This window comes from Tamandua tetradactyla, chromosome 5, assembly GCF_023851605.1.
Source record: "Tamandua tetradactyla isolate mTamTet1 chromosome 5, mTamTet1.pri, whole genome shotgun sequence".
Lineage (NCBI taxonomy): Eukaryota > Metazoa > Chordata > Mammalia > Pilosa > Myrmecophagidae > Tamandua > Tamandua tetradactyla.
Window position 1 is genome coordinate 132,146,011 of NC_135331.1, and position 17,456 is coordinate 132,163,466.

General features: G+C 35.0%; 1 protein-coding gene across 9 annotated transcripts in view; it reads left to right on the forward strand.

The window, feature by feature from the left end:
• The window catches only part of MYO6 (myosin VI), a 169,069-nt gene that overhangs the window by 145,225 nt on the left and 6,388 nt on the right, over nucleotides 1-17,456 (forward strand). For 3 of the 9 annotated variants that reach the window (XM_077162268.1, XM_077162270.1, XM_077162269.1), the window contains exons 26-34: nucleotides 2,144-2,352; nucleotides 3,017-3,095; nucleotides 4,859-5,019; nucleotides 7,030-7,068; nucleotides 7,475-7,504; nucleotides 9,771-9,809; nucleotides 12,611-12,714; nucleotides 13,645-13,776; nucleotides 16,649-16,675. In XM_077162268.1, coding sequence (XP_077018383.1) covers nucleotides 2,144-2,352; nucleotides 3,017-3,095; nucleotides 4,859-5,019; nucleotides 7,030-7,068; nucleotides 7,475-7,504; nucleotides 9,771-9,809; nucleotides 12,611-12,714; nucleotides 13,645-13,776; nucleotides 16,649-16,675 — 820 coding nt within the window. The remainder of the gene's footprint in view (nucleotides 1-2,143; nucleotides 2,353-3,016; nucleotides 3,096-4,858; nucleotides 5,020-7,029; nucleotides 7,069-7,474; nucleotides 7,505-9,770; nucleotides 9,810-12,610; nucleotides 12,715-13,644; nucleotides 13,777-16,648; nucleotides 16,676-17,456) is intronic. The other 6 variants (XM_077162271.1, XM_077162272.1, XM_077162273.1 and 3 more) reach the window with 6 other exon arrangements.

Sequence of the window (17,456 nt, forward strand, 5' to 3'; positions counted from 1 at the left end):
CAATTTCTTCTTTTGTTCATTCCTTTCCTTCTTTATATCCTCCCTTAATTCATTGATTTGATTTTTGATGAGGTTTTCCATATCTGTTCAAACATTCTGAAGTACTTGTTTCAACTTCTGTATCTTATTTGAATTGTTGGTTTGTTGTTTTTACTAGTCAAAATATGGCAATTCCACAATTGGAGCTTTGTTGTGCTCAGCTCCTGCTGCTAATAAAGTCTCTTTCCTATCCCCTCTGGGAAGCAGCCCTTGGGGGAGTGCCACCGGCCACCATGGCTTGGGGAACTCACGGTTCTAGGTGTGCTCACAGGTAGTCTAGCTTGTCCAGGCTACTGTATGCTGTGTGTCTGTCACTAACATGGCCCCAGCAGTTCTCCCTTAACTTGTTGATTTGATTTTTGATGACATTTTCCATGTCTGTTCGAACATCCTGAATTAGTTGTTTCAGCTCATGTATCTCATTTGAAATATTGGTTTCTTCCTTTAACTGGCCATATCTTCAATTTTCCTAGTATGACTTGTTTTTTTTGCTGGCGTCTAGGCATTTGATTTTCTTAATTAGTTTATTCTGGAGGTTGTTTTCACTCTTTTACCTCGAATTTTCTTGCTGGATGACTTTGCTCTCTATCTGTTCTTTTATATTCATTTCAACATATTCTAAACCTCTAGCATAGATTCTGTTTAACTGATTAAAATTTTTGAGTTCTTGTTTTTCTGTTTTTTGCCCTGCCTATATGGACCCTTTGTTTTTGAGGAGGGTCTCCTCAGTTATTACAGACCCCACTCAGATTTTCTCAGAACAGACAGGACTGTGTCTCAGGAGGAAAGGATAGCCAGCATTAATTTTCCCTCAGGGTGAGACCAAGCACATTGTCAGACTTCCCTGTGAAGCCTCTAGACTCTTTGCTTTTCCTATCCTGCCCAACATATTGCACTTGTCTGCCTGCAGCTTCCCTCCAGCATAAAGTGATGTGGTCCCTTTAATTTCAACAGACTCTCCCTGCTGGGGGTGTGGTTGAGACAGAGGTGAGATAGTAGGATGGCCTTAATTGCTTCTGTTTTCTGGTCCCTGAGGGCTGAATTCCTTGAAGGAGGGATTCCACTTGAGTTGGGTCACACCTTTCTATTGGGGAAGATACATCCTTTAAGGAGTTAACTCCTTTCACCTGAGTAGTGACTTTGTCTCATAGACAAACTTAATTCCGCCCTTGCCTGGGGCAGTTCTGAAGCCTGAGAGTACTTCTAGTTCTATCTGCAGAGCTGTTAATGAGCAGAAGAAAAGCAAAAAGAAAAGCCTTTTCAGAACTGGGCCCCTGCTTCTTGGGTTTGTCAATGAAGAGCTTAAGTTGGTACATTGCTCTAAGTATCTCCAGGCTCTGTGTGCCCCTTTTCTTGGGATGCAGCCCTTTTCCAATATTTACTGCTATCCTACTCAAAATGCCTTTTTTTTTTTTCCTGTCAGCCCCACCCCTTTCTCTGCCTGGGCAAAAACTCCTAGTACCTTTAGTGCTTATTCCAGGTTTATCTGTGCTGGTGGCCTAATTTCAGTAGTCAGAATTTGTTAATTCTGCAATTGGAGCTTGGTTGAGCTAAACCCTTGCTGCTAGTAAAGTCTGTTTCCTTTATCCTCAGGGAACCAGCCTGTAATGTGCATGAGGTAGGGGTGCCATCCTCCAAGGCTTGGGGGACTTGGACTTCTGTGTGGGGTCTCAGCTGTTCCACCTGGTCCAGACTGTTGTATGCTGTGTGTCTAGTCTCTGATGTTCCCCCAGCAGTTGCTTTGTACCATTCCTGGCTGTTTACTAGGTGCGAACTAAATTCCACACCTCACTAAGCCACCATCCTGCCCTGCCTCCTCCAGCTATAGTTTTTGAAGATCGATTTAGAAAAATTTTCCAACGATTTTGGATGTATTTAGTAATTTCTTCAATAAACATTTGGTGCTTTTTGAATATTATCATAAAAGTGTAGTAAACTCCAGCCAAATTAGCTAATCATTCCTTAAAAAAAAAAACAAAAATAAAAAAACTGCAATATGTTACCCTATCCTTAAATATTTGGTGACTTGATTGGTAGAAAATAGAGTCAGATAATTAGGGTGCAGAGATAACTTAAGTGCATTTCTATCATTTTGTTTTTTAAGTCCACTATGATGTCAAGGCAACAAATACAGAAAGAATATGATGCACTAGTTAAAAGCTCAGAGGAACTTCTCAGTGCATTACAGAAAAAAAAGCAGCAGGAGGAAGAAGCAGAGAGACTGAGACGTATTCAAGAAGAAATGGAAAAAGAGAGAAAAAGACGTGAAGAAGAAGAACGACGTCGAAGAAAAGAGGAGGAGGAGAGGCAGATGTGAGCCTCTTATAGCATCATTACTTGAGCTAGAAATTAGCAGAATAGAATTCTTGATATTGACAGTGGTTAAATGAATATTCTTAATTTTAAAGCCGAAGTTCTTATTTTAAAAGAACTAATTTTAGAATAAGTTTGGAAATTGGGAAAATAAGCTCATGTTTAATAATAATGAATTACATTTTTTTAATTATATTCTAAATTTTGGTGATGTTTTTATACCTGAGACTTTCTTGACTTCTTTTTAAAGTTAAGGCAAAAGTTATGGGGAGGAAAACCTGCAATTTTCTCCTTTATGTCGTTTTAAAACTGATAATTTTTTGGAAGACTACCACAAAGCAGTTGGCAAAAGTAGTATCAAATTATTTAGTTGGGGAAGGGATTATGGGAGCACATGTAATCAAGATCTCACTGCTATGTTTTGTAATGAAGCGAATCCAGAGATATTAAAATTTGTAGTATATAATTGTATTTGGTTTATTTTCAGAACAGTTACTGTCAGTAAAGTTACATTTTATTTTATTCAGAGTAAGTTGATACTGTATATGACCAGGAGTTTTATTTGAATTCCTTTCTGAAACCTTTGTTTATTAATAATTAAATTGCCCTCAGAAGAATTCCTTATTTTGTATAAAATTTTCAAAGAGTTTTCTATTTTTGTTAGGAAACTTGAGATGGAAGCAAAGAGAAAACAAGAAGAAGAAGAGCGAAAGAAAAGGGAAGATGATGAAAAACGTATTCAGGTATGTACTTAGTAGATAACTGAACCAGGTTTCTCTCAAAATTACATCTACAAAGCCATAAAACAAAAGAAGTGGAAAGTAGATCTTGATTTGTTGGATGAACTATCGTTGGCTTGTCCCATAGAACAGAAGCAGTTTCTGAAGTGGTTTTGGGAAAGGACTTAAGGGCTAGGGAACTGAGTTCACATCCGAGCTCTGTCACTGACAGAAATTGTGACACCGCACAAATGATCTATGGTTTTGTCTTTGTAAAATGGGGATACAAAATAGCTGTGAGTGTTAAACCAGTTGACATATCTTACAACATTTAAAACAGTGCCTACCTAGCTCAGTAAGTATTTGAGTTGTCATACTTAAGGAAAAGTCAGATGAACATTCACTAAAAACAAAATTATGGCTTGAAATACTATTTTAAAACTTTGTAGAGATTGGTCTTAATAGGTTGGTGTTCTAGTTGGCTAGCTGCCAGAATGCAATATACCAGAAGCAGAATGGCTTTTAAAAAGGGGAATTTAATAAGTTGCAAGTTTACAGTTCTGAGGCTGTGAGAATGTCTAAATTAAAGCAAGTCTATAAAAATGTCCAAATTAAGGGACCAATAAGAGGTCACCTTCACTCAGGAAAGACCAATGAAGTTCAGGGTTTCTGTCTCAGCTGGAAAGGCACATGGTGTACATGGCGACATCTGCCAGCTTCCTCTCCAGGCCTCTTCTTGACGCTCCCCTGGGGGCACTTTCCTTCTTCGTCTCCAGAGGTCTCCGGCAGTGCGGGCTCTCCGGCGACGTGGGCTCTCTGCACTCCGGCGGCGCGGGCTCTCCGCTCTCTCTCCGGTGGCGCCGGCTCTCTGCTCTCTCTCTGGCGGTGTGGGCTCTCCGCCCTCTGGCGGTGCGGGCTCTCTGCACTCCGGCGGCGCGGGCTCTCCACTCTCTCTCCAGTGGCGCGGGCTCTCCGCTCTCTCTCTGGCAGCGCGGGCTCTCCGCTCTCTCTCCGGCGGTGCGGGCTCTCCGCTCTCTGGTGGTGCGGGCTCTCTGCTCTCTGGCTTTACTGTTCTCCAGCTCTCTCCAAAATGCTCCCTCTTTTAAAGGATTCCAGTAAACTAATCAAGTCCCACCTGGAGTGGGTAGAGTCACAACTCCATCTAATCAAAAGTTAATACCCATGATTGGGCAGGTCACATCTCCATGGAGACGATCTAATCAAGTTTCCAATCTCTAGTACTGAATAGGGATTAGAAGAAACGATTGCTTCCATGAGATTGGATTGGAATTAAATGTGGCTTTTCTAGGTTGCATACATCCTTTCAGACTGGCACAGTTGGTGTTAAGACATTCTCCTCATGCATGTTTTTAAAGGTCCCTGGTATCTGACAATACATGAGCATGTATTGAGTTACAATATAGCCTAAGCAGAACCAGCATTAAGTGTCTGACGTCCTCCGTCTTGGTGAGGGTGTTAATGTGATATGTAGGGTATGCACGTGCTCCTTGATATACCCACAGACAGTATAGTGATAAAATGGTGGAGCTGCGGTCTCTCCCTCTTCTCTAGCATTTGGCAAAGAGAAGAAAGATAGGGATACGTTGGAAGTACTAGCCACGATAGAGAAGAGAAGAGAGACTGAAGAGGTTTGTGGTCAGACATAGATTTCCTCAGCAAAGGCATAGCCATATGGAATAGTTACATTTTCCCTTTATTTTAAGTAATAATCAGGATGATCAAGTAAATGGCAGTCGCTTGGTGAACTTGGCCTTTTGTCCTGGCAGGCTGAAGTGGAGTTGCAGCTGGCCAGGCAGCGGGAGGAGGAGTCCCAGCAGCAGGCAGTTCTGGAGCAGGAGCGCAGGGACCGCGAGCTGGCCTTGAGGATTGCCCAGAGTGAGGCCGAGCTCATCAGCGATGAGGCCCAGGCTGACCCTGCACTCCGGAGGTACGGGGGCTGCTGGGAGGGACGGGCTCCCTGTGCTTCATTTCCTCCACCTCTCCCCTTCTCACTTCCATATGAAAGAGATATTGTAGAAGTCATGCTCCTTAGGTCCTGATAGATTTTCTGTAGAACTATTTTTTAACCATTTGTAACCATTTCTATGCCCGAGAGAACAAAACAATTGATTTTCCCTCAAATAGATAAAACTATTGAAGAATAAACTTATAATATTTCAGATAAAGAGTGCTTTTTTCGGAAAGCATTTCAACTCCTAATTGACAGAGAAGTTATGGAATACACTGTATTTGAGGTTGGGATTAATTATTTTCCTAATTGTTTTTTTTTATTTTTTGGTATATCATACACCTTAACACTTGGAATGAGGAGAAATTAATCCGTCAGTGTCTCAGAATAAATGGATTTCCCTTTCCAAGAAGGAGTGTTAATCACATTGAAATTGTTTTGCTTCCCAGGTTTTAGAGTTATATCTAAATTCTGTATTTTAGTGGAGTGTGAAGGGCTGTGGAAGATTTTATTAAAAGTTTTCGCAAGAGGACTTTAATATAACTTGATTTTTAAAAAATTTAGAATGTGGAAATGACCTTCAGTTATTTTAATTATTTACTTGTAAAAGCAAAGCAAAACTAGATTATGGGATTCTTTTATGTGTGGGTGTATGTATGATACTGGGGCATGTTATCTGTGGCCACGCTTTTCAGAATTTCAGAGCCCTGATAAAACAAATTCTGTTCAAAGCACAACCACTAGATGGAGCTGTTTCCATGGGAAAAGAAAATGGGTTCAAGTTGCAAGGCAGTGGTTAGATTTTATTTTAGGGAAAATAGATAGGAAAGGAAAAGTACATTGTAAGTTTCTTTCATGCTTTTTCTGGTGGGTGATTATATTGGGGAGCTCTGGAGTCTGAAATCTATGTGAAAATACAAATTATAAATTCATTAAATAGGTCTGTACAGACTCAAGGTACTATGATAATGATTAAGCACTTGGGTTTGCATCCAATATTGAGGCCCTTTTTCTAATATTTTGCTATAATTAAAATATTTCTTTTGGCTGTGGCTTTTGTAACTGTATGCTCAGATCAACTGCTGTTTAATTCCTTCCACCTGTGTTCTGTAGGAATAGCTGGGATTTATGTAACTGGCTAGCAATGAGGCCAGGCTCTTGAATGAGCCAAGCTTTTATTATAGCTGCCACCTTTTATGCCTGTGAGGAAGTTAACAGAATTGACAGACTGGCTTTATTATGGCTGAAGTTCATTTTTAAGAAACTCTTTAATAGAGTAATAATTGGTGACTCGTGGCCAAGCTTTCTATTTAAAAATCTGAAATATTAAGCTATGCCCAGTGTCATTCATATAATATGTATAAGCTACTAGCTTGTATGCAGATTCCCTTGCATCTTCAGAACGGTGCACTTCTTTAAGGATGGGTGATCTCTGAGAAAGTATAGACCATTCAGGATCTTTAACATAAATGTCAAATTACCTCTGATTTAAGCTAGGCAAAATTAACTAGGTAATGGCCCACTACTAAGCAATTTGGAAGCATGTAAGCCATTATAATCTTTAAAGGTTAATATTGCTTCTCCTGTGGGACAGTCCAAAGGATGATTTTCCCCTCTTCTGGAATGTTTGTTTACATCCTTTCTGTCAGCTCTCTTCCACCAAGTTTTCCCAGACCTTCCTGAGTTCCTTCCCTTTTGAACCTCATGATTATTTAATCCTCTGCATAACAAGCTTTTGCACTTTATTATAGACAGTGTTCTAGACATGTTTGCCATGTTTGAAAGTTTTATCTTACTTGGTGGACTCTCTATAACTAAACCTTTCTGAATGTTTTATTTGCCTTTGTTAGCACCAAATTCTTTCTATAAGTTTTTATGAAACCTTTCTAAGTAAACCTGTTCTTAGTGTATAGCACAAAATATTCTTTTGTTCTATGATACATTAAAATATGTAATTATGCAGATTCTGCATCAATAAACACTTTTAAGTTACTTTTGCAGCTTGGATTCCCATCTGGTAACTTCTAAGTAAGAATTGTTTTCCACATATGTAATGTTTTAAAATATCATATCAAATCAATTACACATATGATTGTTTATGTAAATTGATGACTTCGGATGACTTGAAATTACAAAGTGATTTCCGGATTCTATTTAAAAAACCAAACTCACGATATATTAATTTTCTAATCAAATATATTGTTTGCCCTTTAATTTTAATTGAATGCCTCTGATTTTTTCTTTTCTAATCATTTCTAATGAACACTTTAAAATACATATTTAAAAATGTGAATGATACCGTTCTTCGCTTAAATAAAGAAAATAGAGTTCTTTAAACTAATGAGTGAAATAATTAAAACACAAATTTGCACATTCCAGATTTTCACAATTCAGAGTTGGTTATAGTGTTAACTGAAATGTATTCTTTTCACAGAAATAATGGAACAAGACCCAAAATGACACCGTATGTCATTTCCCTTTTTAAAAACTTCATTTAGTCGTATGGCTTTTTGTTAATTGGTTATGATTCTTTTTAGGGGAATTAGTTTCCTCATTGAAATAAATTCTAAATTATGTTCTTTTATTAGTTAAAATGAATGAGATATTTCATTATCTTTCCATTTTTTTCTTGGCAGGGAAAATGTGTAATGCTCCTATTTAGTGTTCAATCACAGTAGTTCATAATTTGTTTTCATTCTTTATGTTTCCTAACTTTGTTTAAAAGTAAACACCAATTATATATATATATATGAGAAATAAATAGACATTTATAATAAAATAATATTTTAATATGAAAGTGCTTTGACACAACTACAGGAGAAGAAATGATTAAGTAATCAGATGCTTTTATGTATAGAATCATCATAAATTCAACACTACACATGTAAACTGATGCAGAAATGTATTCATCATGCAAATGCCATGACGCTGTGAACAATCCTTTTGTAAAGTTCTGAACAAGGCAAAGTATAATCTCCTGTCACAAGAATTGCATTCCTAGAAAAATTCTGTGAATATTAAAACCATGCAAAAATATGTTGTTTACATGTAAAAACATGTTGTGTGCATATTTTCTCTTCCGTGTGTCTGGTGAACATGTTAAAACCATTTTGGACATGGACATATCTTGTTGAGGACTTATGGCATCCCTGACCCCACCTCAACAAATGTCAACAGGGCATTCCCACAGCATTGCCACTACCAAAATGCCACTGTACATTTCAAAAATGTCTCCTAGAGGGCACTGTTGCCCCCATAAAATAACTATTTATGGTCACCATTTGAACTTGAATTAAATAAGCCCTGCACCCAACATCTAGGGTGAAACTGTGAGCATTTTTATATAGCATGCTAAAATCAGAAGGACAAAACACACAGAGGCAGCAACTATTTCTATGTAATACATGTGCTGTAGTTTCTAGTATCGTAGGGTCATGTGGGCTATAGAATTAGTAGATTTTGCCGTCCAGTATAGTATCTGGGCATACAAAGAACTCTGTATATGTATCATCAGACAAAACAGTAGAGGGTCCTGGAAAATGAAATGGAGAAATACTTTTGGGTACTGAGACAGGAACCTTGAGGTGGGGTGATAATTGAGTTAAATTATTTTTCAAAATCATGCTAAGTTTGGAGGTTAGAAAATTCTTATAAACTGTTAGAGTAGTTGATAAAAGTACTGATCAAAAGATAATTTTAAATTAGATTATATTTGTATATTTACTTTGTGTTTGTTGTTCTTGATAATTGGTCTTGAAAGATTACTTTTTCTTTGCTTGTTTGGTTACACTTCTGTCAATACTTACTAGCAGCCAATACTCATTACAAGGAAAGTGGAGTAGAGGAGTCTTCCCCTCTACCTTACAGGCAGGGTGCCAGCTGGTGGGAGCTACCTAGGAAACTGATTTGCCCTGAAACAAACATACCCATCTTCTTTCCTTATGCTTTTTACTGATTTGGAAGTTTTTGTGGTTACCATAGTCTGAAGAATAAAGTGAATGAGAACTGATTAATTATGGAGTATAATTGCTAAGGTCAGGAAATAATGAAGCTAATGAAATATTGATAGCATGATGAAACTTCCATTTCACAGAATTAAACAAATATTGAGAAAAGTTATACTTCCCTGGAATAAGATGTAAATATATTTTTGCCTTTGGATATGTTTGTGCTTAGAAGATCAGAATGCTTCAGATCTTTAATGTAACAAGTGCTTGATGGGTGTGTAGTCTTTTTTTTAAAGCATGTTTTGGCTTAGAATTTTAGAGCTTTGCATACATCAGACTTTTAAACTCTGATACTGTGAAATAGATCAGCTTGGATGATTACTTTTATGCCTTGTCTAATTAATATTTACTAAGAAAATTCAGTTAAAAATTTATTGTACTGAACCTATATATGGTCAGATTTCCTGTATGCATTTAATATATCCTATTTATATTCCCTACATAAAAATATCACAGAAGCATGGCTCACACGATATTTTATCTAATAGTTCTCTAATGCTAAAATGGAGATATATTTAAATAACTTTTAACTGGATTTAAACTAATTTTGCTATATTTTATGGTTAGACTTATTGAAAAGTATACACTTTTCCAGAGAATGTAGTTGTGAATAGTTAATGAATCAATAATCCTATTTCAAAATGTCACTTATATGTTTAGCTCTTTGAAGTAATTTAGTTTTTAAAATATATAACCATGATGTATTGTAATTTTTTTTTATAGGGAACAAATGGCCAGAGAAATGTCAGAATTTCTGAATAGGTTAGTGCAGTGTAATTTGGGGAATAAACGGGCCTCTCAGAATCATATTTTGAGATTATTTTTGTTTATTTGGACCGGAACCTGTTGTATGATAGCCTACTCTTTACATGTAAATTTCCTGTGGGAGAAATGCCACTTCTCCCTCATCCCACCCAAATAAAGAAAGCAATATGAAACTGTGTTCCTCTGGATCAGTGGTCTCATGGGTGAGACTGTGGTATTTTGGATAGAACAGTTCCTTGGTGGTGGTAATGCTCTGCTTATTGCTGGCCCTCAACCTGCTCAGTCCCCACATGTGACAAAATGAATATGCTGAAACTTCCCCTCCATTCCTCTCCCACGTGAGTGGGAACCACTATGCCTGAGTAGGTAAAGTAGGGGAAGCATAGAGGAAGGATGGGCTCCAGAGAAATTCTGCTCCGTAGCACTTGGTTGAAAAACACTGGTGAAAAATTGAGCTACCAAAGAATGTAACTTCCCAGCAGGATCTTGTCCATCACCTTTATAAGTGGGTATGAATCAATAATGTGAATATTATGGGGGGTACATGGTCTGGGAATAGAACCCAGGCCTCATGCCTTGAAGGCGAGCATTCTACCACTGAACCACCCATGCACCCAAAATCAATAATATTTTAATTGACAATTTAACAGTTATAAAATTAAAGTGTTGAATTAATATATTTTAAAGTTAATTTTGCTACTGTATTTACTGTATTGCTTACATAATTACTTTTATAATTAGCCTGCATAATCGGTAAATTGTACCTTTTACTATTTTAATAATTCCAGAGATGAAATGAAAAAGTATTTAAATGCATTGCAATCATGTACTTCACAGGATACAGACTATGCTTTTTAGGAGTGTGTTTTGTTTGAAAGTTAATGATATAAAAAATAATTACACATTTTAAGTAATAATTTGACTTGATTGTTTTTGTCAGTGTTAGTATTGAAATGTATTTTATGTATCTTCCGACAATCTATAAACTGTTTATTAGGTAATTTCACTCTTCATTCAAAATAAAACAAACAAAAACATACTTTTTAGCTGCGCTTAGACTCCTGGAAGTGCTAGAAAAAAAAGATTTTGTGTTCGTTTATTGAATGGTGGTTTTGGGATGCAGAAAAGAAAGAATATGTGCGTAAATGTTAAAAGCATATTTATTGTTAATTTGGCTGGCTGTTTTGAGCAAAGCAATTAAAAACCAAAAGCAACATGGGAAATTGCCAAACAGCTTATGAAAAGTATAGATTCTGCCATACACTTAAGATTTTAATCATGAAAATGGAGGAAGAAATAATGGTCATACATCATTCTTTAACCAGTCTCACTTGTGACTGATAATCACAATGTCTGATAATTTTTAAGTATATGGGTTGAAGTATGCTATTTTTTAATACTCTAAAATGAAACCTTTAATAGTCCTTTCAAAAAGGCAAAATCTCATTTATTTCAGTCAGGCTTTAACATTAAAAGAATACTTTTCTTTACTTCAAGAAGGACATTCGCAAATATCATTTTTCAGCAACAGTTTCATTAAATACCTGTCTTAACTGTCAGGATTGCTGTTTTATTTCAAAATGTAAAATGATGAAAAATATATGTAAATGAATTTATATTTTATATTTTATCTTGACCATCCGTTTTTAAGAGGAAATATTTACCAACAAAGTATATGATACAGAAAATTTTTCATGTGAAAACTAAGAAACAGTATTTTATTCTTTAATATTTAGTTCTTTTCGTATTTGTGTCACCACCTTTTCATGTCTTGAAATGTGATGTTTAAATGTTAACTTTGAGCCAAAAAACCTACTTGCACTTATTCTTTTGAGTATTTGCTATGTGCAAGTGTACTCTTGCTGAAAAAAATAGCATTCAGTATTACAGAAAATAAATTCTTTCAAGATATGCTGAATAATGAATTTAAATTATATATATAAAAATGAGTCTTAATCACTGAGTAGCACTTTTATGGAGTAGTTGATCACTTTATTGAGTGCTTTGATCTGTCTTTCATATTTCCTCGTACATCTGTTGCTAGTAAATGGGGCATACTTGTGCCCTTTCCTTCTGCATGACCTCCAATCTCTCCTTGTAATTTACTGTCACCATATCAATTCTCACTAAATGTGAGGGCATAGTTTTCTCTGCTTTTAGAATTTTTCTAAGTGGTCTTTAACTGTGAAGCTAAAGAGTCACAGGAGTTTCACATTCCTAGTAGCTCTTTTAGCTTATCTTTGATGACTCCTATGCAGTGGGTCACATTTTGGCCACTCACCTGTGGACCCTGCAAACATCCAGATGCCCAGACAGTAGGTACGGATGGAGCTTGGCCATCTGTGGCTTTCATTGACCTCTTTAGGTGGTTATGCTGTACAACCAATTGGCTCATAAACCATTAACATGCTTCTAATGATCTTTCAGGCATGCTGTAGATTTCTTTTTTGATTTTAAGAAATACGTCTAACAGTAACTTTTAACTTCAGATGTTCATATCACTAAGAATATTTAAACTGAAGTCTGGAGGAAGTCCATGGTGCTAGCATATAGGAATCAAAAGCTCTCATTTGAAGGCTGAATGCCTGTTAAATGGCATGCTGGAAATTTTAATTTACATTTGGCTTCCTTTTAGTATACCATTCTTGAGTCTTACCTGACAAAGACACCAAAATGATTATATGTTTTTCTAGTAATTGTTTTTCTAGTTCTCAAATATATACTCACTTTGTTGCCTCTGTAGTCAGTGTTTCATTTGCATTTTTATTTTAAATTTGCAAAATATATAATAATTGCAGAGGTCCTGCTGTACAAGCTACCAAGGCAGCTGCTGGTACCAAGAAACATGATCTTAGTAAATGGAAATATGCAGAGTTACGCGATACCATCAATACTTCTTGCGGTAAGTGTATGGAGAGAATTAAAAATGGGAAGTCTCCATAGATGATAGGCAATAAAGTAAATACCTACATCAGGAGTGAGGATTTCTTATTTTGTAGTATAAATTAGAGTCAGCCAGTCTCTTGAAATGAAGACCTAGTTTATTCACAATACTAAAAGAAAGACATGCTTATTAAATTAGATGGTTTTTGCCTATCTCTTTCCTAGGTCAGAGAGAAAGAGTAAAAAACTTATGGTTCGGGTTTAAGATATCAATAATTGACCCTTCTAATGTTATTCATAGCAGTTAACTGGAAACCTTTCTGATTTTTGGTCCACCAGTGCTAGATATTTCCAATGGCACTCTCAGTCCTTTCTTTCTAAAGCTATTTTTCTTCCAACGGAGCAATTGGAATGAAATGTGCTGTATCCAGAGGATCCCACCTCGTTCTTTTCTTGTTTAAATCACAGTGAATTCAGGACAATCCTATTAGGAACTAAAGTATCATAGTTGTACAGAATTCCTCACTATAGTCTTAGCTCCTCTTACACTCTTATACTTAGTGTGTCAGTTTAATTATAGATGAAATGCAAAATGTGCTCCATGTAGATCTCACTTGTATTTAAGCAGAGTGATTTTTTATTCTGTTGCCAGTGCCTTGTGGCCTTGTACAAGTCACTTAATCTTTGATTCAGTTTCCTCATCTGTGAAAGACCTATTCAGACTGTGGTATTTTGGTGGACAAATTATATAAGAAAGTAATATTGCATAAGAAAATACTTCATATGTATAAAAATAATATTACCACAAAATGCTTTTTATCGACAATTAGCTTACCTTTGGTTTTGTACTAGTAACATAAAAGTGAAAATTGTCACAGAATTATTGTTAAATTATATTGTTGATTTTTGTTTGTTTTTTCTTTTTGGCTTCTTTCTGTGTAATTGATAGACATTGAGCTCCTGGCAGCTTGCAGAGAAGAATTTCATAGGAGACTAAAAGTGTACCATGCTTGGAAATCCAAGAACAAGAAGAGAAATACAGAAGCAGAGCAACGTGCTCCAAAGTCTGTTACTGACTATGGTAAAAACAAATCTGTACTTTTGAATGTTCCAAAGTATATGTATATAAGTGCGTGTAACTTAGTAAGGCGTTTGCATAAAATATCCAGTATAAATTCTCTTTTACTATAGAACTGTGATAGCCTATCTTTCATAAGCGTTTTTCTTTTGAATATGTTCCTAGAATCCTATACATAGAAATAATGAATTTATACGTTACAATGAATTTTGGACGTAAGGATTTTCTTGTTTATATGGAGGTTGTGCAGTAGTGTTGTAATACATATTTTTATCATAAACACATATATGAAGATTACATGTGGAAATATAGAGATTAATCTTTTAGTTTATATATGAAGTGAGTTTTCCATATGAAAATAAATATTTTGATATTTTTGAAAATAGATCTTGTTTTAAATTTTTTTCCTTATTTTTAAAAAATCTTGCTCAGGGGTGTTTCCCTATAACACTGAAATATTGTTGTCTTTTCATTGGTAGGTATAAATACCTTCCTGCTCCTCTGAGAACAGGATTGTAGACTGGAATAAGAAAGGAATAGGTTCATGTGTTCTCCATTAACATTTTAATTTCTTTGTTTTAAAAAAAGAATGTCTGCTGAAAACAGTATCTTAAGATACTGTGAAAATGTGAGAGTGAGAAATATCACATTGGTTCAGTCCAGAGGTTTGATTTTTTGGCTATGACCCTAAGAGTGGATTTTGTTACTTTGCAATGCAAAAAGCAAAGTGGTATACCTGAAATTGGAAAATAGAGCAGTGTAGACGATCTAGTGGACCCAGGCACTAGCTTTAATGTTAACTGAAAATAACTTGATTTGTAAGTTGTCATTTCAGTCTTTAATTGGAATGTCATTTATATGACTTGCTACTTTAAACTGGCACAATTTATTAATTTAATTCTGGCTAATGTCAACATAACAGCAGATTTAATGCCTTCTTTTTTTCAAGGGTGTATTCCTAGCACCTTACAGTTTGCTTTAGCAGTCGTGACCCAAGTTGATTTAGGAAACTAGTTCTTATTTTTTGCTTCCCTCACCACCTTCTAAGTAAATAAGAGCAATATTTGTTTAAAATCAATTAAATAGTAGAATTTTGGTGTTTCTTAGTTGCTGGAAAGAGTAGATTGAGATAAGGACACATCAGTAATCATGAGAGTTATTAATACCTGTCATCGCCCAGTGGGTCTCAACAATTGTAATATAGTAATATGGAAGGGCAGTGAGAGCTCACGTTCCATGGTCTAGGAAATGGCAAGTCGACCCTCCGAACGTGGGTCTTCTTGTGACCACCACTCTTTTCTAAAAGCTCAAAAATTTGTCTCTGTGAATTGAAGATGACGGAAATATTCCATTACCTGTTCATTGTCTGTGTGCTAGGTTTCTGAACACAGTTTATTTAGTAAAAAATGGCAATTGGCTATTATTATTTTTAGTTGTAATATTCTAATCTCAACCTAGTTAACAAACTTCAATATTATGTTTCAAAATTTATACATCTGAATGATACCCATATCTTACAACAAAAAGAAATTAATTTGTCATCTTTGGCATACAAATTTTGAATGAATATACAAAGATTTCTTATATTTTTAAAAGAAATTTTGCTACCTTGCTCATCTAGCTTCCCTCAAAAAGAAACAGTAATACATGGCTCACCTTGCTGGTTCCTATATTGTTTCCATTCATATTGTACTATTTGAAAGGACAGAAGAGTAAATTAGGAAAATTTCCTGACAGTTCCATCCAGGTATATAAAAAATTTTAGGAATTATATGTGAACACAATCTACATGTTATTGTATACAACCAACATATATTTAGCTTTCATAGAATTTGATTATGGGTCAAGTTCAGGATGAAATATTACTACGACAAGTCCTTATATTATTTTTATCTCCATTTTTTCTTATATAAAATTCATTTGTCACAGAAGTATAACTGAAAGGAAAGGTAAAGGGCACCAAGATGCTTAAAAGATCAGTTGAGAAAATTTATACGAAAGTGATTTCTTCGGAGGGCAGCCAATCACCATCTAAAAGAGACTGTTGTAGAGTCTAATATTTAGAAGGGTTAGCATTCATTATCTTTGAGAAAATAAAATAGTGACAACTTATTGACAAATCCAATTTGGTATTGTTGATCTTAAGAGTAATACATTGACAAATCATGGTAAATTCTTGTAATAATGACTAAGGAGCCTCTGACCTCCTTCCTGTGTGATCTACTAGATGAGTGTGCTCTCTTTATTTACTGCAGAAACAGATTTTTCAGGAATAATTTTTGGTGAGATGACAGATTATCAGTGAAGATTTATAATTTTTGATTTCTTAAAACAATGATTTTAAAATGTTTTATTTTATAGTTCCCAAAATAAAAACGACACCTTGAAGATTTAGACATTTGAAGAAGTTAAAGTATACTGAGTGTATGAAAAAATAGCAAGGCTCTTTTTCCTTCTAAAGAATATCATTTTCCAATGAATTTGGAATTGATTCTCTTATTTCCTATGAAAATTCTAGTAATGCTTAAAAGTTACGATAATGCCAGTTTTTTAAAAGTCAGTGTGTTGGCTTTTTATTTGGGATATCACTGTGTTCCAAAACTTCAATTGAAATATGATTTTAAGACTTTGGTCCTATTCATATGTGCATCTAGCAGAATTTCTCAAATAATAATGAATCAAAATAGTTTTTTTTTAAAAAAATTGAAAGCAAAGCCTTCTTGAAGTTAATTATGAGACTATTTGGCTTATAGATTGATATCTACTTGTTAGTCACCATGCCAATTCATAGGAAAGCTTTATAAATTAGAAGAATGTGCTCATTTAACAGTTTGGCATTTTTGTCTTTTCTTCAACATAAAATATCTGTTCACAGATTTTGCACCATTTTTGAACAATTCACGTAAGTTAAAGGGTGGTTACTCATGAGCTAACTGGAAGATGGGTTAAAAATACTTTACAAAGTACTAACTTCTATTAAACATTGTTTTGCTACAATTTTAAGTGGAATTATAGAATATTAATGTTGATTCATCAGTATTACAATATATTTTAATTTGAGATGGTGTTTTATTGGATCACATTAAAACTCTTCAAAATATTTATATATGCAGAACTAAATTATTTTAATTTATTGTTTTATCATCAGTTTCTTTTAAAAAAAGATAGCGTTTATGCATCATTCTTCTTATTGTAGCAAAACTTTCTTATAAAAGCAGCCAATCTTTATAGAATAAAGACTAACTTTAGGGGCTGGTTTCAAACACTGTATTTTCAAACACTGATGTATATGCATTTCTGTTCAAAAAGATTTGAGTTTTGTATGATAATGTGCACAGAGTTAATATATGATACCTCCCAATGGAAAGAGGAGATTATTATATTATCTTATACCTTCCCACAATACAATTTTTTTGAAAATTTAAAAGCTTTGAATCACCTTAATGTATAGTAAATTTTTTCTAGAATCAGTTGAGCAGTAATGATTTGGATATATTGCAATAATCATTTACCAACTGGTAGAACCTGATTTCTTGTGTTTCTTGTAATTTATGGTACTACATTTGAAACTTATTTCCTACTTTTGAAAACAACTCAATTGGATATGAAAGAAACACTTGTTTAAAAGATTAGTTTCAAGGTTTTTAACTCTATCTTTGTATACTTTTCCAGGTGGATGTTAG